A 25390-nucleotide genomic window follows, 5' to 3' on the forward strand; every position below is an offset into this window, starting at 1 on the left:
CTCCAAAACACCCTCCAAACGGTTCAAATTTACCGCCATGCCAATATAGGACTCAAATTAAAGGGATATGGAAGTGCAGCACGAATTTCAAATCCATATTTGAGTCGAAATGTCTGAGGTGCCATCCCTCCCCTAAAAAGCACTTCTCATTACTCTAAGGAAGAACATTACCGGCAGGAATCGAGAAGGGGCAAATTCTCACACATGAATGAGTGCTTTCCGATTCAAGTTTAAACTCAATGATAAGGGACCTTTTTTATAGCCGAGTCCGAACGGCGTCCCGCAGTGCGACACCTCTTTGGGGAACATTTTTTAATTGACCATGCATGTAATTTACCTCTCTAATGTCGCCAAAATTAAGAGGGGATACACACCGCTTTGTTCGATGTTCTCGCCAGGATTCAAACGCGTTCACCGTCATAGTATACAATGGCACGAATTCGATATCCGCATTCTGCGCGAAGTGTCCCCACCCTAAAAATATATTAGAGAGTTATAGAAGGTTAGGTTAGCGGGCCCGGTTCGGCTTGTTTTATATATAAGACAAGCCGACCCGGGCCCGCTCCGCTGCGCCTTCTTTTACTTTATATGGAACAAAAGTTTTCTTGGGATATTTATTTTCGACAATTAAAGATCTTTTAGTGAAATACCATGCTAACTTGACTAACAGTTTGATTTTAACAGTTTAACAATATAAGTGCCTTTATCTGAATCCCATATTAAATTGGTCTACGAATTTAAGTTTGGATGTAAGGTGTACTCTATTCTAAAACTACTTAAGTTCAGCTCGATATTCTCATGATGTCTGATTTAGTCGTGTTTTCGGGGGAGAGGTGGCCCCACAGATAGGCCCACAAAAGCCACATGTATTATCCGATTTTGATGAAATTCGGGACAGTGAATTGTGTAAGGCCCATCGACATCCTTTGTCAATTTGGCTCAGATCAGTTCAGATTTAGATATAGCTGCCATATAGACCGATCCTCCGATTTGGGGTCTTGGGGCCACAAAAGCCACATTCATTATACGATTATGCTGAAATTTGGGACTGTGAGTTGTGTGAGGCCTTTCGACATATTTCTTCAATTTGGTCCAGATCGGTTCAGATATGGATATAGCTGCCATATAGACCGATTTCTTGATTTATGGTTTTGGGCCCATAAAATGCTCATTTATTGTCCGATGTCGCCGAAATTTGGGACAGCGAGTTAAGTTAAGCTCCTTGACATAGTTCTGCAATATCGCACAGATCGGTCCAGATTTGGATATTGCTGCCATATAGACCGATCTCTCGGTTTTAGGTTTTGGGGCAATAAAAGACACATTTATTGTCCGATGTCGCTGAAATTTGAGACAGTGAGTTTGGTTAGGCTATTCGACGTCCTTCTTCAATTTTGCCCAGATCGGTCCAGATTTGAATATAGCTGCCATATAGACCGATCTCTCGATTTAAGGTCATAAAAGAGGCATTTATTGTCCGATTTCGCCGAAATTTGGGACATTGCTTTGTATTAGGCTCTTCGACATTTTTAAGCATCTTAGCCCAAATCGATCCAGATTTGAATATGTCTGCCATGTAGACCGATATCCCGCCCCATATCTTTTATGGGGCAAGATATGGGGCGAGATATCGGTCTACATGGCAGACATATCCAAATCTGGATCGATTTGGGCTAAGATGCTTAAAAATGTCGAAGAGCCTAATACAAAGCAATGTCCCAAATTTCGGCGAAATCGGACAATAAATATATAGGGCGAGATATATATATATATATATATATATATATATATATATATATAGTTCAGATCGGTTTATTTTTAGATATAGCTAGTGTACTTATTAGTATATGGTCCAAATCGGAACGTATTTTGATATAACTGATATGGGACATAAGGTATGAAATTTTCACCGAATTTTGATGAAAGGTGGTTTACATATATACCCGAGGTGGTGGGTATCCAAAGTTCGGCCCGGCCGAACTTAACGCCTTTTTATTTGTTTTTTTTAAAGACTGTACCGTGATTTCAATAGACAGACGGGCGGACATTATATATATATACTTGATAGGGTCGGAAATGGATATTTCGATGTGTTGCAAACTAAATGACAAAATGAATATATACCCCATCCTTCGGTGGTGGGTATAAAAAAATTAATTTGTAAAAAAAACTTTGAAAAATAATGTCTTTTTATTTCCTAAGCTACAATGTATTTGCAACAAAGACAAGAAAAAAGGCGTAAAGTTCGGCCCGGCCGAACTTTGGATACCCTTCGGTAAATATGTAAACCACTTTTCATTGAAATTCGGTGAAAATTTCATACCTTATAGCAGTTATATCGAAATATGTTCCGATTTGGACCAAATTCTAATAAGTACAGTAGCTAGATCAAAAATAAACCAATCTGAACCATATACGACATAGATGTCGAAAAGCCCAACATAAGTCACTGATAATAATTTCGGCGAAATCGGAATATAAATGCGCCTTTTAAGGTGCCAAGACTTTAAATCGAGATATCGGTCCACATGGTAGTTATATCCAAATCTGGACCGATTCGGGCCAAGTCGCAGAAAATGTCGAAGAGCCTAACACAAAGCACAGCACAGTAAATGGACCTTTTATGGGCCCAAAATATTAAATCGAGAGATCGGTCTATATGACAGCTTTATTCAAATCTGAACCGATTTGGGCCAAACTGAAGAAGTACGTCGAAGAGCCTAACTCATCTCACTGTTTTTTTTTTCGAGTTTCAGCGACATCGGACAATAAATGTGGTTTTATGGCCCCAAAACCTTAAACCGAGATATCGGTCTATATGGCAACTATATCCAAATCTGGTTCGAGCTGTGCCATATTGCAGAAGTATGTCAAGGGGCTTAACTTAATTCACTGTCCCAAATTTCGACGACATCGGACAATAAATGCGCCTTTTATGGGCACAAAACCTTTAATCGTGAAATCGGTCTATATGGCAGCTATATCCAAATCTGAACCGATCAGGGCCAAATTGAAGAACGTTCTCGAAGGGCCTAACATAACTCACTGTCCCAAATTTCAGCAAAATCGGATAATAAATGTGGCTTTTATGGGCCTAAGACCCTAAATCGGAAGATCGGTCTATATGGCAGCTATAACCAAATCTGGATCGATTTGGGCCAAATTAATGAAGGATGTCGAATTGCCTAACATAACTCACTGTCCCAAATTTGAGCAAATTTGGATAATAAAAGTGGCTTTTATGGGCCTAAGACCCTAAACCGGCCGATCGGTCTATTGGCAGATATATCCAAATCTAGACCGATCTGAGCAAAATTTACGAAGGATGTCGAAGGGCCTAACACAACTCCCTGCCATAAATTGCAGCAAAATCTTATGATAAATGGGGCTTTTATGGGCCTAAGACCCTTAATCGGCGGATCGGTATACATGGAGGCTATATCAAGATATAGTCCGATATAGCCCATCTTCGAACTTAACCTGGTTATGAATAAAAAAAGAGTTTATGGTAAGTTTCAGCGCAATATCTCTATTTTTGAAGACTGTAGCGTGCCTTCAACAGACAGACTGACGGACATGTCTAAGATCGTCTTAGATTTTTACGCTGATCAAGAATATATATACTTCATAGGGTCGGAAATGGATATTTCGACGTGTTGCAGACGGAATGACAAAATGAATATACCCCCATCCTTCAGTGGTGGGAAAATAAATATCATATTTTTAAATATTTTATAATCGTTTGGCGAAGAAAGGTGTATTTAACTACATTGACATAAAATAGCACCTGCTGGCTTATCGCTGAAAATTTATTTGTTTAATATGGAAATCATCAAATGCAACAAGATATAACTAAGAATTTTGAGTAAAAATGTTGTTGGATATGATGGGAAATTGTTATACCCTCCACCATAAGATGGGGGGTATACTAATTTCGTCATTCTGTTTGTAACTACTCGAAATATTCGTCTGAGACCCCATAGAGTATATATATTCGTGACCGTCGCGACATTTTATGTCGATCTCGCCATGTCAGTCCGTCTGTCCGTCCGTCCGTCCGTCCGTCTGTCTGTCGAAAGCACGCTAACTTCCGAAGAAGTAAAGCCAGCCGCTTGAAATTTTGCACAAATACTTCTTATTAGTGTAGGTCGGTTGGTATTGTAAATGGGCCATATCGGTCTATGTTTTGATATAGCTGCCATATAAACCGATCTTGGGTCTTGACTTCTTGAGCCTCTAGGGTGCGCAATTCTTATCCGATTTGAATGAATTTTGGCACGTATTATTTTGTTATGACATCCAACAACTGTGCCAAGTATGGTTCAAATCGGTCCATAACCTGATATAGCTGTCATATAAACAGATCTGGGGATTTTACTTTTTGAGCTTCTAGAGGGCCCAATTCCTATCCGATTTGGCTGAAATTTTGCATGACGTATTTTATTCTTACTTTCAACAACCGTGTTGAATAACGTTCAAATCGGTCCATAACCTGATATAGCTGCCATATAAACCGATCTGGGATCTTGACTTCTTGATCCCTAGAGGTCGCAATTATTATCCGATATGCCTGAAAGTGTGTACGACGGACCCTCTTATGACCATCAACAAACGTGTTTATTATGGTCTGAATCGGTCTATTGCCCGATATAAATCGTTCTCTCTATTTTACTTCGTGAGCCCCAATGGGCGCAATTCTTATACGAATTGGCTGAAATTTTACAAAGGTCTCCAACATATAATATAATTGTGGTACGAACCGGACCATATCTTGATATCGTTTAAATAGCAGAGCAACTCTTTTCTTATATCCTTTTTTGCCTAAGAAGAGATGCCGGGAAAAAACTCGACAAATGCGATCCATGGTGGAGGGTATATAAGATTCGGCCCGGCCGCTTTTACTTGTTTTTAATTAATTTTACTCGTCCACTTTACGCCATTCCAAATTTCATTAGGGTACCACTTTCCTCCATTCTTGATATTTTTCAACCCATTCGTATTTAATGGGTTAATGAAATTTTCTTTAAAAGTCGAATTACCCAGATAAATTTACACTTTAAAATAATTATTTCAAATAAAACCATTTCGATTTTTCCATTGAATTTCATAATTCACAATACAGCATTTAAGGCTATTGATACGGAGCTCATAGTGATTTAAGATCGAAATCTATCACTCAGTAGCATGCAACGTTGATTGTTGTAGAAATTTATTATATTATTATATATTTATATATCTTATATATAACAAGTAAGAGCGTGCTAAGTTCGGCCGGGCCGAATCTTATATACCCTCCACCATTGATCGCAATTGTCAAGTTCTATGCGCGGTATCTCTTTTTAGACAAATAATAATAATTGAATAAGAACTGTTATCCTATTAGAGCTATATCAGGTTATAGTCCGATTTGGACCATAATTGAATGCTGATTGACATTGTAGAAGTCATTGTGTAATATTTCAGTTCATTCGGATAAAAATTGCGCCTTGTACGGGCTCAAGAAGCAAAATCGGGAGATAGGTTTATATGGGAGCTGTATCAAGCTATTGATCGATTCAGACCATACTAGACACGTATATTGAAGGTCATGAGAGAAGGCCTTGTAAATTTCAGCCAAATCGGATGAGAATTGCGACCTCTAGAGGTTCGAGAAGTCAAGATCCCAGATCGGTTTATATGGCAGCTATATCAGGTTCTATATCGATTTAGGCCATACTTAGCACAGTTATTGGAAGTCATAACAAAACACCTCATGCAAAATTTAAGCCAAATCGGATGAGAATTGCGCCATCACTTGGCTCAAGAAGTCAAGATCCAAGATCGGTTTATATGACAGCTATACCAGATTATGAACCGATTTGAATCATACTTAGCATAGTTGTTGAAAGTAATATCAAAACACCATGTGCAAAATTTTAGTTAAATCGGACGATAATTGCGCCCTCTAGAGGTTCAAAAAGTCAAGACCCAAGATCGGTTTATATGACAGCTATACCAGATTATGAACCGTTTGAACCATACTTGGCAAAATTGTTGGATATCATAACAAAATACGTCGTGCAAAATTTCATTCCAATCGGATAAGATTTGCGCCTTCTAGAGGTTCAAGAGGTCAAGACCCAAGATCGGTTTATATGGCAGCTATATCAGGTTATGGACCGATTTATACCATACTTTGCACAATTGTTGGATATCATACCAAAATACGTCGTGCAAAATTTAATTCCAATCGGATAAGAATTGCGCACTCTAGAGGCTCAAGAAGTCAAGACCCATGATCGGTTTATATGGCAGCTATATCAGGTTATGGACCGATTAGAACCATACTTGGCACAATTATTGGATATCATAACAAAATACGTCGTGCAAAATTTCATTCAAATCGGATAAGAATTGCGCAATCTAGAGGCTCAAGAAGTTAAGACCCAAGATCAGTTTATATGGCAGCTATATCAAAACATGGACCGATATGGCCCATTTACAATACCAACCGACCTACACTAATAAGAAGTATTTGTGCAAAATTTCAAGCGGCTAGCTCTACTCCTTCGGAAGTTAGCGTGCTTTCGACAGACAGACGGACGGACGGACGGACGGACGGACAGACGGACGGACATGGCTAGATCGACATAAAATTTCGCGACGATCAAGAATATATATACTTTATGGGGTCTCAGACGAATATTTCGAGTAGTTACAAACAGAATGACGAAATTAGTATACCCCCCATCCTATGGTGGAGGGTATAAAAATCAATTTGTGTTCGTTTGTAGGTTTGTTTGTTTGTGTGTTCCTTATAGACTCAGAAACGGTTGAACCGATTTTCTTCAAATTATCACAGATGGTGCACAATGATCCCGTGGTGAAAATAGGGTACTACATGTTTTGATATCTGAAGGCGGGGCGGACCCCCCACGAATCTGATATCAATATTCGGGAAAGGTGTCCATAGGGCCAACCCACACCCAGAATTCCACCCAAGTAGTCAGTAATTGCTGACTATTGCAATGTGAGGCTCAAATAAGAGGGTTTTTAGAGTAGAACACGAATCCGATATATATTTTTAAGGCCAACTCACTAAGTGGGCGCCCATCCCTAAAAACACCTTCCAAGTCGGTCATGTTTGCTGACTATGGAAATATGGGGCTCAAATTAAAGGTATGTGGGAGTAGACCACGCATCTGATATCAACATTAGGGACCAACTGTCTAGGGGACGTCCCACCACCATAGGACGTATTTGCTCACCAAGACAATTTGGGTCTTAAAGAGAGTGGAACTAAATATTTATAGTTTTTAGGGCCAATGCCCTAATCCGGATATATTTGCTGACTTTTGCAATAAGGAGTTTAAATGAGATTAAATAACGAATTTCATATCCAATTTTGAGGTCAATGGCAATATGGGGTTCAAATAAATGGTGTATAGATATATGAGAATAGAGCACGTTGCTGATATATTTTTAGGGCTTAGTGTTTGGGGGACCACCCCAATCCCCAAAACATCCCTAAATTGGGCATATTTACCGACCATGTCAATGTGTAGCTTAAATGGAAGGTATTGGGGGGTAGAGCAAGAAATGATACCCGATTTCGGGACCAATTTTCTGGCGGTCTAGCCCTTTCCCAAAATACCTCACAAACTGCAATTTTTTGCTGACCATTGCAATATGGGGCTCAAATAAAGGTATTTGGGAGTAGAATACGAATTTCATATCCAAATGTAGGTTCATGTATTTAGGGGTGTTTTGGGGAAGACACCCCCGAAAGGGTAAACATTTTTCGACTATGCCAATATGTGGCTCTAATGAAAAGTATTTGAGATTTGATAACCTATTTTGGAGCCATGTGATTGGGGTGCGCCTCATCGTGTAAACTCCCCTAAACTAATGGCAATATGGGGTTTCAATAAATGGTATTTAAATGAAGAACACTTTGTTGATATTTTTCAGGGCCAAGTGTGTGGGGACCAGCTCACCGCCGAAAACACCCCTAAATCAGATATCATGAGAATATCGGGCTGAAATAAAGTATTTTAAGAATGGAGTACACTTTACCTCCAATCTTAAATTCATAAACCAATATACTATTTTCGTAGCATGGTATTTCACTAAACGCTCTTTAATTGTCGAAAATAAATATTCCAAGGAAAATTGTGTTCCATATAAAGTAAAAGAAGGCGCAGCGGAGCGGGCCCGGGTCAGCTAGTTATTTATATTTATTATTCTGTAGGCTTTGTTCCTAGGGTTCGATACAGTCCTTAAGTAATGAAATATGTAAAAACAAGTAAGAGCGTGCTAAGTTCGGCCGGGCCGAATCTCATATACCCACCGCCATGGTCGGATTTGTCGTGTTCTTTGTGCATTATCTTTTTTTAGGCAAACAAAGAATAATGAATAAGGACGGACGAGGTGCTATATCATGTTATAGTCCGATTCGGGGCTCAAGAAGCAAAATCTGGAAATCGGTTTATATGGGAGCTATAGATCGATTCTGACCATATTGTACACGTATATTATAAGCTATGGGAGGAGCCATTGTACAAAATATGTGCCAAATCGGATGAGAATTGCGCCCTCTAAAGGCTCAAGAAGTCAAGACCTAAGATCGATTTATATGGCAGCTATATCAGGTTATGGACCGATTTGGACCATACTTCGCACAGTTGTTGGAAATGATATCAAAACACTATGTGTAGAATTCCTCCTTCTAAAAGCTCAAAAAGTCAAGACCCAGGATCGGTTTATATGGCAGCTATTTCAGGATATATACCTATGTGAACCAGGAAAATATATACTCTATGAGGTCTGAGACGATTATTTCGAGGTGTTACAAACAGAATGACGAAATTAGTATACCCCCATCCTATGGTAGAGGGTATAAAAATATTAGTCGGCAGACTTTTGTCTTTGAGAGCAAGTTTGATATTTCACTTACAGTTTATTTATTTCATCTACCGAGTAAGAATTATCTCTCTTCGTATTTCAGATTTCTACCGCCTTTTCTTATTTTATCTCCAATAAATTAGGAACACTTTAAGACTTATAAAGACACGATGCAAATTATTGCCATATACGGCAAAAGTTGGATGCAATTTTTACCGGACATCTTTTCTATCAAAAATGGATTTTCAATCGATTTTAATTAAGTTCGGATGAGAAATTAGCAGCATAGTTTTAGCAGATCGAAGATGGCTACGCGCAAAAATTGAAAAAAATTTCATCAAAATACTGAAGCTGATTCGCCAAAACTATCACTTTGAAACTAAGATTTTCGCAAAGACAACCACATTTTAAAGTCTTTGAGAGATAAGAATAGGCCTATGTTAGTCTGTTGAGAGGTAGTAAAAAATTCCGCTCTGACTTTAACCAAATATTACAGCCGATAGGCCAGTTCCTGCACCATAACAAATGGCAATTTTCAAAAAAAAAAAATGTTGAGGTATATTTATTAATTTAAATAACAACAGAATGTAGGCAATTTTCGATTTTGAAAAAATGTGACGTGGACCCCACAAAATAAAATCCTAGCTACATACCTGACTCCCATATTTTAGCGGAATCCATGGTGGTAGGTTCCCGAGATTCGACCTGACCGAATTTAGCACTCTTTTACTTATTAATGTGTTCAAATGTTTTCGAAAAATTACACATCTCAGTTAATATTTTGGTATGGCCTCCTTACGACCGAATAAAGGAAGTCCGCTGTTATCAGTTATGTAATTTTTTTATACCCACCTCCATTGGATGGGGGTATACTAATCAGGTCATTCTCATCGATCTGAATCAATCTTGCCATGTCCGTCCGTCTGTCGAAATCACGACATAGGTCGAACACGTAATGCTAGCAGCTTGAAATTTTGCACAGATACTTAGTATTGATGTAGGTCGTTGGGTATTGCCATATCGGTTCAGATTTAGATATAGCTCCCACATAAACCGGTCTCTCGATTTGACTTCTTGACCCCTTACAAGCCCCAAATTTTGTCAGAATTGGCTGAAATTTTGCATGTAGTGTTTTGTTATGATTTCCAACAACTGTGCCAAGTACGGCCAAAATCAGTATATAACTTGATATAGCTCCCATGTAAACCGGTCTCTCGATCATCCTTTTTCGGTTCCTAGAAGCTTTATTTTTTGTTGGTGTGACAGAAATTTGGTATGTTTAATAAAATAAAATAACTTCATTTATTTTGCATAAATTTTTAGCAGAATCCATGGTGGTGGGTTGCCAAGATTCAGCCCGGCCGAAGCTAGCACGCTTTTACTTGTTATTATTTATCCATATGGTTACAAGGTTGAGTACATGATTTAACTTTTTATACCCACCACCATAGGATGGGCGTATACCTCACTAGTCATTCCGTTGGGAACACCCAATAAAGTATATATATTCGCAATACTTCGAGCAGAAATGACAGACGATCTTAACTGGCAGTCCAAAGATCCGATCCATGTATGGAGCCATAGGTCGCTTCTGATGTGACCTCGTATTCACTCGTTCCATCATCTTATTATTATTCTCATCAGATACGCCTGTATGTTAAATTACCCTCTGAGCGCGTTATTGAATGCGTCCTTCACATCCAGTGTGGCCAAGAGGATAATCGGTCTAAAGTAGTGGTGTGGGATCCTTCGGGAGAACAGTCCAACTCAGTATTTCCGCGGTTATTTCCAACCCCATTTGCCAAAAGACATAGAAACCTCTTGTCAAGAAGTCACCAGTGGAAATGGCACGCACAATGCACAGTGGGGTATTTGGCATCCAAAAAGGAGATTAATTCAGAAAAGCGTCAAATCTTTAGCAAAATTAGCAAAAATATTTTTTTTGGTCTAGAAATGAAAATTTTAAAACTGGAAAAAAATCTGTTCGGATTTTGATATATCTCCCTTATATCTTTCATCCAATATGTGCTTTTATGGTTGTGGCAGCCACATTTTTAGACCGAGCTTTACCAAATTTGGAAAAATATGTAACTTTTGATGTTCCAATACGTCTGCAAATTTCTTCAAAATTGGTTCAGATTTAGATATAGGTCCGATATATATCTTTCATCCAATATGTGCTTTTAAGGCTGTGGACAATTTCAGTCCGAGCATTACCAAATTTTATAAGAGATGAACTATTTGATGTCCCGATACGTCGTTTGCTCCAGTTCCTTAGTGGAATGTTTATGGGCAAATTTGTATTTGCTATACGTCGGCCAAATTTCATCGCAATCGGTTCATATTTACTCTTTGGCCCCTATATTTCTTTCACCCAATATACATGTTTATGGCTGAAATCGATCACGATATCTAAAAAATCTAAAATAAGACATTAAAGATATTGAAATGTGTACAAAAAACAACATCAGATAAGATTTAGATATAGCTCTTTAATATATATATTATCTTATATGCACTTTAATGGCTGTATATATGTGGTTTGTATGCAGCGAGCAAGGAAAATGAACATGTCGAACATTATTTTTACTATATGAAAATTGCAAAACATCTATAAATACTAACAAGTAAAAAGTAAAAATATATGTAAACCACCCACCACCTCGGGTATATATGTAAACCACCTTTCATCAAAGTTCGGTGAAAATTTTATACCTATGTCCATATGAGCTATATCCAAATATGTTCCGATTTGGACCAAATACTAATAAGTACATTAGCTATATCTAAAAATAAACCGATCTGAACTATATACGACACGGATGTCGAAAAGCCTAACATAAGTCACTGTGCCAAATTTCAGTGAAATCGGATTATATGTGTGACTTTTATGGGGCCAAGACATTAAATCGAGATATCGGTCTACATGGCAGCTATATTCAAATCGGGACCGATTTGGGTCAAATTGCATAAAAATGTCGAAGAGCCTAACACAAAGCACTGTCCCAAATTTCAGCGAAATCGGACTATTAATGTCGCTTTTATGGGCCCAAAACCTTAAGTCGAGAGATCGGTCTATATGGCAGCTATATCCAAATCTGGACCGATATGGGCAAAATTAAGGATCTGGGCAAATTACTGTCTCAAATTTCAGCGACATCGGACAATAAATGCGTATTTTATGGCCCCAAAAACCTAAAACCTAGATATCGGTCTATATGGCAGCTATATCCAAATCTGGACCGATCTGTGCGATATTGCAGAAGTATGTCAAGGAGCTTAACTTAACTTACTGTTCCAAATTTCGGCGACATCGGACAATAAATGAGCATTTTATGGGCCCAAAACTATAAATCAAGAAATCGGTCTATATGACAGCTATATCCAAATCTGAACCGATCTGGACCAAATTGAAGAAAGATGTCGAAGTGCCTAACACAACTCACTGTCCCAAATTTCAGCAGAATCGGATAATAAATGTGCCTTTTATGGGCCCTAGCACCATAAATCGGAGGATCGGTCTATATGGTAGCTATATCCAAATCTGGATCGATCTAAGCCAAATTAACGATGAATGTCGATGGGCCTTACACAACTCACAGTCCCGAATTTCAGCGAAATCGGATAAAAAATGTGGCTTTTATGGGCCTTAGACCCTAAATCGGAGGATCGGTCCATATAGCTATATAGCAGCTATATCCAAATCTGTACCGATCTGAGCCAAAATGACGAAGGATATTGAAGGGTCTAACACAACTCACTGCCCCAAATTTCAGCAAAATCGGATAATAAATGTGGCTTTTATGGATCGGTCTATATGGGGGCTATATCAAGATATAGTCTGATATAGCCCATCTTCGAACTTAACCTGCTTATGGACAAAAAAAGAATCTGTGCAAAATTTCAGTTCAATATCTCTTTTTTTAAAGACTGTAGCGTTATTTCAACAGACGTCTGTCTGGACAGACGGACGGACATGTCTAGATCGTCTTAGATTTTTACGTTGATCAAGAATATATATACTTTATAGGGTCGGAAATGGATATTTCGATGTGTTGCAAACGGAATGACAAAATGAATATACCCCCATCCTTCGGTGGTGGGTATAAAAATGCCCCTTATTCTGCAACTTTTAAAAAAATAAAATGCTACTTTTTTTACAAATGACATTTTTTGTGCCACTATTTGAAAATTTCCAACGGTTACGCTGATCACGACAATATGGGATTCAAATGAAAGGTAATTTAGATTGGAAAACGAATCTGTTAACCAATTGTCGGACCAAGTGATTGGGGGACCACCCCAATCCCCAAAACACTCCTAAATCAAAGATATTTATCGACTACGAAGATATGGGACTGAAATTAAAGGTATTTGCGAGTAGAATACGAATCTGATATCGAAATGTGGGACCCAACTCCTGGAGGCCCAATAGCAATATGAGGCTCAAATAAAAAGTCTTTGGGAGTAAAGCATGAAGCTTATATCAATATTCGGGAATAAGTGTCTATGGGGCCACCCACTCCCAAAATACCACCCATATAGGAAGTATTTGCTGACCATTGCAATATAGGGCCCAAATAAGACGTATTTGAGGGAAGAATACTCAGATTCGTATATATTTTCAGGGCCAAGTCACAAACCGGTAATTTTTGCCGACTATGGAAATATGGGGCTCAAATGAAAGGTATTTGCTAAATAAGACAATTTGGGTCTTCTAGACAGTGGAACCGGAAAATATTTGCTGACTTTTGGGTTAAGTGTGTGGTGGACCACCCCACTCCCTAAATCGACAATACCGACCATCTCAATGTAGGTCTACCAATTTTCTGTGGGGTTAACCCTTGCCCAAAATACCCAACAGACCGCAATTATTCACTGACCATCGCCATTTGGGGCCCAAATAAAGGTATTTGGGAGTAGAATACGAATCTGATATCCATAACCTCCAAAACACACCCCCAAAGGGTAAACATGCCAATATGTGGCCCAAATCAAAGGTATTTGAGATAGTATATGCATATCGCTTGAAAAACAGTAAAACAATATAAGCGCCTTTGTCTGTATCCCATATGATCTTTATTGTACTACGAATTCGCTCGAAAGTTTTTAAGGTCATTAAAGTTTGGATGTAAGGTGTACGCCATTAATAAAAAATACTTCATTTCAGCCCGATATTCTCATGATGTCTGATTTAATGGTGTTTTTGGGGGAGAGGTGGTCCCCCAGATACTTAGCCCTGAAAAATTTCAGCATCGTGGTCTTCTCTTAAATACAATTTATTTAAACCCCATATTACCATTTGCTTAAGAGGAGTTTACAGTATGAGGCGTCCCCAAAACACATGGCCCAAAAATAGGTTATCAAATTCGTTTCCTAATCTCAAATACCTTTCATTTGAACCACATATTGGCATGGTCGAAAAAAGTTTTCCTTTGGGGGATTTTGGGAAAGGGATGGTGCCCTAATGGTCCTACATTTGGACATCAAATTTGAATTCTACTCCCAAACACCTTTATTGAGCCCCACATTGCCATGGTCACTAAAATAGCTGTTTGTGGGGTATTTTGGGAAAGGGGAAGACCCTCACATAATTGGTTCCGAAAATGGGTATGGGTATCTACCCCCCAATACCTTTCATTTAAGCCCCACATTGTTATGGTCGGTAAATATGCCCGATTGTTTAGGAAGTGGGGTGGTTCCCCAAATTCTAAGCCCTGAAAATATATCAGCAACGTGATCTATTCTCATATATCTTTATATCATTTATTGAAACCCCATATTGCAATTGGACTCAAAATTGGATATCAAATTCGTTTTCTAATATCATTTAAACTCTTTATTACAACAGTCAGCAAATATGTCCGGTTTAGGGTATTGGCCCTAAAAACTATGAATATTTAGTTCCACTCTCTTTAAGACCCAAATTATCTTGGTGAGCAAATACGTCCTATTTGGGGGTTGTTATGGTGGTGGGAGGTCCGCTAGACAAATGGCCCCTAATGTTGATATCAGATACGTGGGCTACTCCCAAATACCTTTGAGTCCCATATTTCCATAGTCGGCAAACATGACCGGCTTGCGGGTGTTTTGGGGGATGGGCGGCCACTCAGTGTGGCATTGAAAATATATATCGGATTTGTATTCCACTCTAAAAACCCTCTTATTTGAGCCTCATATTGCAATAGTCAGAAAATACCTTCTATTTGGGTGGTGTTGTGAGTGTGGGGTGGCCCCATAGACACTTTTCCCGCATATTGATATCAAATTCGTGCTTTACTCCCAAAGACCTTTCATTTGAGCCCCATATTGCTATGGTCGTAAATTTGTACCCTTTGGGGGATGTTTTTGATGAGAGGCGGCCCCCCAAACACTTGGTCCCATATTTGGATATCAGATTAGTATTCTGCATTCAAATACCTTTTATTTAAGACCCATATTCCCATGGCCAGTAAATAAGTCCTGTTTGGGGGGTGTTTTGGGAAAGGGGTGGACCGCCGGAAACGTGGTCCCACATTTGGACATCAGATTCGTATTCTCATCAAATACCTTTCATTTGAGTCCCATATTGCCATGGTCGGTGAATATGTCCGATTTAGGGGTGTTTTGGGGCTTGGGGTTGTCCCCCTAGCACTTGGTCCGACAATTGGATATCAGATACGTTTTCTTATCCTAAATACCTTTCTCCGAGATCTGGCGTTTCTGAAAATAAGGGTAAGGGGGAGGGTCCGCCCCCCTTTAGATATCAAAAAATGTTGTACCCTATTTTCCCCAAGGGGTCATTATGCACCTTCTGTGAAAATTTCAAGAAAATCTGTTCAGCCGTTTCTGAGTCTATAAGGAACACACAAACAAACAAACACAAATTGATTTTTATACCCTCCACCATAGGATGGGGGGTATACTAATTTCGTCATTCTGTTTGTAACTACTCGAAATATTCGTCTGAGACCCCTTAAAGTATTTATGTTCTTGATCGTCGCGACATTTTATATCGATCTAGCCATGTCCATCCGTCTTCGGGACCAACTGACGGATTCTCTCATGACCATCAACATACGTGTTTATTATGTTCTGAATCGGTTTATAGCCCGATACAGCTCCAATATAAATCGATCTCTCTATTTTACTTTTTGAGCCCCCAAAGGGTGCAATTCTTTTTCGAATTGGCTGATATTTTACACAGGTCTTCAACATATAATTTAATTGTGGCCCAAGCCGGACCATATCTTGATATCGCTCTAATAGCAGAGCAAATCTTTTCTTATATCCTTTTTTTGTCTAAGAAGAGATGCCGGAAAAGAACTCGACAAATGCGATCCATGTTGGAGGGTATATAAGATTCGGCCCGTCCGAACTTAGCACGCTTTTACTTGTTATTTATAAGATAACAAGTAACAAATAAAAAGACGTTAAGTTCGGTCAGGCCGAACTTTGGATACCAACCATCTTGGGTATATATGTAAACCACCTTTTATAAAAATTCGGTGAAAATTTCATACCTTGTGTCCCATAGCAGTTATATCGAAATATGTTCCGATTTGGACCAAATACTAATAAGTGCAGTAGCTATATCTAAAAATTAACCCATCTGAACCATATACGATACTGATGTCGAGAAGCCTCTGATAATAATTTCAGCGAAATCGGATTATAAATGTGACTTTTATGGGGCCAAGACTTTAAATTGAGATATCGGTCTACATGGCAGCTATATCCAAATCTGGACCGATTTGGGCCAAGTTGCAGAAAAATGTTGAAGAGCCTTACAAAAAAAGAGCCTTACAAAAAGCACAATTTCGGCGAAATCGGACAATAAATGCGCTTTATATGGGCCGAAAACCTTAAATTGAGAGATCGGTCTATATGGCAGCTATATTTAAATCTGGACCGATCTGAGCGCCTTTTATGGGCCCAAAACCTTAAATCGAGATATCGGTCTATACGGCAGCTATATCCAAATCTGAACCGATCAGGGCCAAATTGAAGAAAGTTGTCGAAGGGCCTAAGACATCAGCAAAATCGGATAATAATTGTAGCTTTTATGGGGCTAGGACCCTAAAACGGAGGATCGGTCTGTATGGCAGCTATATTTAAGTCCGGACCGAACTGGGCCAAATTGACGAAGGGCCAAATTGACTAAGAAACTCCGATATTTCGATGTGTTGCAAACGGAATGACAAAATGAATATACATCCATCCTTCGGTGGTGGGTATAAAAATCAATTTGCGTTTTTTTGTTTGTGTGTTCCTTATAGACTCAGAAACGGCTGTTCTGATTTTCTTGAAATTTTTACTGATGGTGCATAATGATTCCGTGATAAAAATACGGCACTACATTTTTTGATATCCGAAGAGGGAGCGGACCCTCCCCCTTACCTTTGTGATTTAAGGAAAATTTTGTGTTTTCCCTTATAGCAACTTACAAACAATAATTTGGTATCCAAATTTCGGATGGGGTACCTAGGGGGGCGCTTGACTTTCAAGGCCATGTAAATGAGTGGCCGCGCCATCCCTCAAAACAACCCCAAACCGGAAATTTCCGACAATGAAAATATAGAGATCAAATGAAAGGTATTTGAGAGTGGACCACAAATAAGATATCAACATTCGGGACCAACTGTCTAGTGGACATACCACCACCATAAAAACCTCCGAATGGGACGTATTTGCTGCCCAAATCAATTTGGGTCCTAGAAATAGTGGAGCTCGATATTGATAGTTTTTGGGGCCCATACCCCAAACCGGACATATTTGCTAACTTTTTCAATAAGGGGTTTATATGAAAGATTAGAAAATGAATTTGAAATCCAAATTCGAGGCCAATGCCAAAATGGGTTTCAAATAAATGGTATATAGATACATGAGAATTGAAAACGATGCTGTTATATTTTCAGGGCTTAGTATTTGGGGACCTCCCACTCCCCGAAACACCCCTAAAGCTGGCATATTTACTGACCATGTCAATGTGGGGCTTAAATGAAAGGTATTTGAGATTAGAAAACTAATTTGGTAACCAAGTTTATGGTCAAGTGTTTGGGGACGCCTCATCCTATAAACTCTACTTAAACCAATGGCAAAATGGGGTTTAAATAAATGGTATTTGAAACAAGAGCACGATGCTGATATTTTTTCAGGGCCAAGTGACTAGGAGACCACCTCACCGCCGAAAACATTCCTAAATCGGACATCATGAAAATATCGGGCGGAAATTAAGTCTTTAGAATAGTATTAATACCTCCGAGCGAATTCGTGGTCCAATATAGATCATATGGGAGCCTCCTTCTTACCCCAAAAGTACTACCCAAAAATAAAAGTGGAGCGAACGGGACACTATGAGATTCAAATGAAAGGTATTCAAGAGTAGAGTATAAATTTCATAATAAAAGTATGGTCCAAGCGAGGTAGGCGGCCGCCCCAGGTCCAAAACCCCTTAAAATAGGTTTATTTGACGATCATGGGACTGAAATGAAAGGTATTCGGGAGTATATATAGCGAATCTGGCATACAAATTCATGTCGAAGTATAGGGGGCTACCCCACTCCCGCAAAAAACACCCAAAATGGTTACAATAGCCAATCACGGATATATTTGACTCGGTTTGTTTGTTCCGCATAGACTGAAAAACGGCAGAACCGATTTTCTCGAAATTTTTGCATGCTGTGTAGGTTGGTCTGGAAGAAAACATGGGTTATATAATTTTTCGGTATCGGAAGAGGAACGTAGATAACGAATCTGGCATACAAATTCTTGTTGAAGTATAGGGGGTTAACCCGCTCCCGCAAAAAACACCCAAAATGGTCACATTAGCCAATAACGGATATATTTGACTCGGTTTGATTGTTCCGCATAGACTGAAAAACGGCAGAAACGATTTTCTCGAAATTTTCACATGCTGTGTAGGTTGGTCTGGAAGGAAACATCTTGTTCTTATATATTGGGTTGCCCAAAAAGTAATTGCGGATTTTTCATCCAGTCGGCGTTGACAAATTTGTTCACAACTTGTGACTCTGTAATTGCATTCTTTCTTCTATCAGTTATCAGCTGTTATTTTTGGCTTGGTTTAGAAAAAAAGTATATTTGATTAAAGTTCATTCTAAGTTTTATTAAAAATGCATTTACTTTCTTTTAAAAAATCCGCAATTACTTTTTGGGCAACCCAATATAAAAATCAATTTGTGTGTGTTTGTATGTTTGTTTGTTTGTATGTTTGTGTGTTCCTTATAGACTCAGAAACGGCTGAACCGATTTTCTTCAAATTTTCACAGATTTTGCATAATGACCCCCTGCTGAAAATAGGGTACTACCCTCCCCCTTACCCTAATTTTCAGAAACGCCAGATCTCGGAGATGGGTGGTGCGATTTAAGCGAAATTTTGTGTGCTCTCATGTAGTACCCTAAAAATAAAAATTTGGTATCCAAACCCCACCCTAAAACCTACCAAACATATATTTAGGCCAATCACGACAGTATGGGACTCAAATGAAAGGTATTTAGGATAAGAATATGTATCTGATATCCAATTGTCGGACCAAGTGCTAGGGGGACCACCCCAAGCCCCAAAACACCCCTAAAACGGACATATTTACCGACCATGGCAATATGGGACTCAAATGAAAGGTATTTGCGAGTAGAATACAAACCTGATATCCAAATGTGGGACCACGTTTCTGGGGAGTATGGGGCTTAAATCAAAGGTATTTAAATGTAGAATACGAGTCTGTTATCCAAATATGGGACCAAGTGTTTGGGGGGCCGCCTCTCAACAAAAACATCCCCCAAAAGGAGACAAATTTACGACCATAGCAATATGGGGATCAAATGAAAGATCTTTGGGAGTAAAGCACAACTTTGATATCAATATTCGGGAAAAGTGTCTATGGGGCCACGCCACCCCCACAACACCACCCAAATAGTAAGTACTTTCTGACTATTGCAATATGATGCTCAAATAAGAGGGTTTTTAAAGTTAAACACGAATCCGATATATATATTCAAGGCCAACTCACTGAGTGGCCGCCCATATATCTTTCTTTCAGATGTATCTTCCATGGATATTCCAGAATTCCATCTGAGCCTTTTTCAGCTCGCCCTTGTATTTTCTAAGCTCAGCCCTAAAAACGTCCCAAACATGTGGTGCTCTTGTGGCCCTTTTGAAAAGTTTTCTGCAGCCCTTCCTTAGGCCAAAAAGTTATGGGATCCACCATGTCGGTCGCAGTTTGCCCCTTGGGTTGGCACTATTACACGCTGACACAGGCGAGTAATTCAGGGCCCTCGTGATCCACTTGACTAGTCTGTCTATATCCAGCCGGCACTTGAAATATTGGGATAACATTCTCTTAGTCTCTCAAGTATGGATTCTGGATCTGAAGGAATATTTGGTATCCAAGCGTGCGCTATTGATCGAGAAGGAATCGGATAGAAATTGCGCCCTCTAGAAGCTCAAGAAGTCAAGTCCCCAGATTTGTTTATATGACAGCTATATCAGGTTATGAACCGATTTGAACCATATTTGGCACAATTGTTGGATATCATAACGAAATACTACGTGCCAAAATTCATTCAAATTGGATAAGAATTGCGCACTCTAGAAGCTCAAGAAGTCAAGACCCATGATCGGTTTATATGGCAGCTATATCAGGTTATGAAACGATTTGAAACATACTTGGCACAGTTTATGGATATAATAACAAAACACGTCGTGGAAAATTTCATTCCAATCGGATAACAATTGCGCACTGTAGAGGCTCAAGAAGTCAAGACCCAAGATCGGTTTATATGGCAGCTATATCAAAACATGGACCGATATGGACCATTTACAATACCAACCGACCTACACTAATAAGAAGTATTTGTGCAAAATTTTAAGCGGCTAGCTTTACTCCTTCGGAAGTTAGCGTGCTTCCGACAGACAGACGGACGGACGGACGGACAGACGGACGGACATGGCTAGATCGACATAAAATTTCACGACGATCAAGAATATATATATTTTATGGGGTCTCAGACGAATATTACGAGTAGTAACAATCAGAATGACGAAAATAGTATACCCCCCATCTTATGGTGGAGGGTATAAAAAGGTTGCGATTTGCAGCAATTATCACGAACATAGTGAGTAAGTGAATTCACAGCTAGAGTTACCTCTATTTAAAATATCTCAGAACGGATTTTTGGCGATTTTTATACCCTCCACCATAAGATGGGGGGTATACTAATTTCGCCATTCTGTTTGTAACTACTCGAAATATTCGTCTGAGACCCCATAAAGTATATATATTCTTGATCGTCGCGACATTCTATGTCGATCTAGCCATGTCCGTCCGTCTGTCCGTCCGTCCGTCCGTCCGTCCGTCCGTCCGTCCGTCCGTCCGTCCGTCCGTCCGTCCGTCCGTCCGTCCGTCCGTCCGTCCGTCCGTCCGTCCGTCCGTCCGTCCGTCCGTCCGTCCGTCCGTCCGTCCGTCCGTCTGTCTGTCGAAAGCACGCTAACTTCCGAAGGAGTAAAGCTAGCCGCTTAAAATTTTGCACAAATACTTCTTATTAGTGTAGGTCGGTTGGTATTGTAAATGGGCCATATCGGTCCATGTTTTGGTATAGCTGCCATATAAACCGATCTGGGATCTTGACTTCTTGAGCCTCTAGAGGTCGCAATTATTATCCCATTTACCTGAAATTATGTACTGCGGATCCTCTCATGACCATCAACATACGTGTTTATTATGATCTGAATCGGTCTATAGCCCGATACAGCTCCCATATAAATCGATCTCTCTATTTTACTTCTTGAGCCCCCAAAGGGCGCAAATCTTGTTCGAATTGGATGACATTTTACACAGGTCTCCAGCATATAATTTAATTGTGGTCCAAACCGGACCATATCTTGATATCGCTGTAATAGCAGAGAAAATCTTTTCTTATATCCTTTTTTTTTGCCTAAGAAGAGATGCCGGGAAAAGAACTCGACAAATGCGATCCATGGTGGAGGGTATATAAGATTCGGCCCGGCCGAACTTAGCACGCTTTTACTTGTTATATCCTCCACCATAAGATGGGGGGTATACTAATTTCGTCATTCTGATTGTAACTACTCGAAATATTCATCTGAGACCCCATAAAGTATATATATTCTTGATCGTCGTGAAATTTTATGTCGATCCAGCCATGTCCGTCCGTCTGTCCGTCCGTCCGTCCGTCCGTCCGTCCGTCCGTCCGTCTGTCTGTCGAAAGCACGCTAACTTCCGAAGGAGTAGAGCTAGCCGCTTGAAATTTTGCACAACTACTTCTTATTAGTGTAGGTCGGTTGGTATTGTAAATGGGCCATATCGGTCCATGTTTTGATATAGCTGCCATATAAACCGATCTTGGGTCTTGACTTCTTGAGCCTCTAGAGTGCGCCAAGTATGGTTCAAATCGGTCGATAACCTGATATAGCTGCCATATAAACCGATCAGAGGTCTTGACTTCTTGAGCCTCTAGAATGCGCAATTCTTATCCGATTTGCCTGAAATTTTGTACCACGGATTCTCTCATGGCCATTAACAAACGTGTTTATTATGGTCTGAATCGGTCTATAGGCCGATACAGCTCCCATATAAATCGATCTCTCTATTTTACTTCTTGAGCCCCCAAAGGGCGCAAATCTTATTCGAATTGGATGGCATTTTACACAGGTCTCCAACATATAAATTAATTGTGGTCCAAACCGGACCAAGATGATATCGCTCTAATAGCAGAGCAAATCTTTCCTTATATCATTTTTTTTGCCTAAGAAGAGATGCCGGGAAAAGAACTCGACAAATGCGATCCATGGTGGAGGGTATATAAGATTCGGCCCGGCCGAACTTAGCACGCTTTTACTTGTTTTCATTGTCAAATTTGTGTGCAAATTTGATATGTTTTGGTAAAAAACGTTCGGATAGACAATTGTCTAAAATATTCGTCTGAGACCCCATAAAGTATATATATATTCTTGATCGTCGTGAAATTTTATGTCGATAAAGCCATGTCCGTCCGTTTGTCCGTCCGTCCGTCTGTCTGTCGAAAGCACGCTAACTTCCGAAGGAGTAAAGCTAGCCGCTTGAAATTTTGCACAAATACCTCCTATTAGTGTAGGTCGAACGGTATTGTAAATGGGCCATATCGGTCCATGTTTTGACATAGCTGCCATATAAACCGATCTTGGGTCTTGATTTCTTGAGCCTCTAGAGTGCGCAATTCCTATCGGATTGGAATGAATTTTTGCACAACGTGTTTTGTTATGATATCCAATAACTGTGCCAAGTATGGTTCAAATCGGTTCATAACCTGATATAGCTGTCATATAAGCCGATCTTGGGTCTTGACTTCTTGAGCCTCTAGAGTGCGCAATTCTTATCCGATTGGAATGAAAGTTTGCACGTAGTATTTCGCTATGATATCCAACATCTGTGCCAAGTATGGTTCAGATCGGTTCATAACCTTATACAGCTGTCATATAAACAAATCTGGGGACTTGACTTCTTGAGCTTCTATTGGGCGCAATTCCTATCCGATTTGGCTGAAATTTTGCTTGACGTATTTTATTCTTACTTTCAACAACTGTGTCAAATAAGGTTCAAATCGGTTCATAACCTGATATAGCTGCCATATAAACCGATCTGGGATCTTGACTTCTTGAGCCTCTAAAGGTCGCAATTATTATCCGATTCGCCTGAAATTTTGTACGACGGATCCTCCCTTGACCATCAACATACGCGTTTAATATGGTCTGAATCGGTCTATAGCCCGATACAGCTCCCTTATAAATCGATCTCCCTATTTTACTTCGTGAGCCCCCAAAGGGCGCAACTCTTATTCGAATTGGCTGACATTTTACACAGGTCTCCAATATATAATTTATTTGTGGTCCAAACCGGATCATATCTTGATATCGCTCTAATAGAAGAGCAAATCTTTTCTTACAATATATCCTTTTTTGCCTAAGAAGAGATGCCGGGAAAAGAACTCGACAAATGCAATCCATGGTGGAGGGTATATAAGATTCGGCCTATAGTGCGCAATTCTTATCCGATTGGAATGAAAATTTGCATGTAGTATTTTGTTATGATATCCAACAACTGTGTCAAGTATGGTTCAAATCGGTTAATAACCTGATATGGCTGTCATATAAACCGATCTGGGATCTTGACTTCTTGAGCCTGTAGAGGTCGCAATTATTATCCGATTTCCCTGATTTGTGCGACGGATTCTCTCATGACCATCAACATACGTGTTTATTTTGGTCTGAATCGGTCTATAGCCCGATACAGCTCCCATATAAATCGATCTCTCTGTTTTACTACTTGAGCCCCCAAAGGGCGCAATTCTTATTCGAATTGGCTGACATTTTACACAGGTCTCCAACATATAATTAATTGTGGTCCAAACCGGACCATATCTTGATATCGCTCTAATAGCAGAGCAAATCTTTTCTTATATCCTGTTTTGCCTAAGAAGAGATGCCGGGAAAAGAACTCGACAAATGCGATCCATGGTGGAGGGTATGAAAGATTCGACCCGGCCGAACTTACAACGCTTTTGTTTGTTTGGCCTAAGAAGAGATGCCGGGAAAACTTAGCTCGCTTTTACTTGTTTTTTGTTTGTTTCTCTTTCGAGACGATCTCAATGATCGGAGATTCCCTTATCAAATAGAAAGCCATAGATAGCAACTCACACTAACCTTCTGGGATGCGTTTCGTCTATGGTTATATATATATATTTAAATAACACTAAATCTTTTTGAGCAGACTCTAATTTCAGTTCCAATTTAAGCCCACTTTCAATTGAACTTCAGTTAAATTTTCATTCATTCACCTCACAGACATTTTGCTCGCCATATTTTTTTGACATTCTCGATTTATATACGCCAAAATCACGAAATGATAATGACGTTCCTGACATTGATGACGACGGTAATAAGGTGGCGAATGCTTATATTTATGATGATGGTGATGCTGATGATGCTCTGTGGATATCTACCCTTGTTGAGAGGGTGATGAACATGAGAATGATGGTAAAGTGCATGCAGCCACTCAGCACTCCCATCTAGCTCATCATCATTTATTTTCTTCTGTCACTTCGCAAATATGTTCAGTTGTTTGCCTGGTTTGTTTGAATTTACATTGTGATTTTTTCCACCAAGAAAAACACGACCAACAAAGACCAACTTTTCATTGTCTTCTTAACCACCTCGCTCCCTTGGATTAGCTCATACACTTGAAAGCATTTTCATTTTTCGCAGAGGTTTTCTTTTTTTGTGGAAAACAGTTAAAGCTTTGCTGCAAAGAGGAAAAAACAATATAGGAATTAAATACCGTGAAAGCATATCATCTGGTGTGACATGTCACCATAATCTGACAGATTAATTATGTACGGGGTTTCCGTTTCATTTTGGATGAATTTTCGCAAAACAAAGAAGAGAGTAAACGAACCTACAGGAGTGACAAAGAAAAATAGCAGGTATTTATTTAAGTACTTACACGTGGACACC

The 25390-nt window shown here is 39.5% G+C and overlaps 1 protein-coding gene across 1 annotated transcript in view; it reads left to right on the top strand.

The window, feature by feature from the left end:
* LOC131996414 (uncharacterized) overlaps positions 1–24949 on the top strand; it is a 38715-nt gene extending 13766 nt beyond the window's left edge. The window contains exon 3 of the mRNA XM_059366083.1: positions 24722–24949. Within this exon, the coding sequence (XP_059222066.1) occupies positions 24722–24949 (228 nt within the window). The remainder of the gene's footprint in view (positions 1–24721) is intronic.
* Positions 24950–25390: the final 441 nt, after the last annotated feature.

The sequence above is a fragment of the Stomoxys calcitrans genome, chromosome 1 (assembly GCF_963082655.1).
Source record: "Stomoxys calcitrans chromosome 1, idStoCalc2.1, whole genome shotgun sequence".
Classification (NCBI taxonomy): domain Eukaryota; kingdom Metazoa; phylum Arthropoda; class Insecta; order Diptera; family Muscidae; genus Stomoxys; species Stomoxys calcitrans.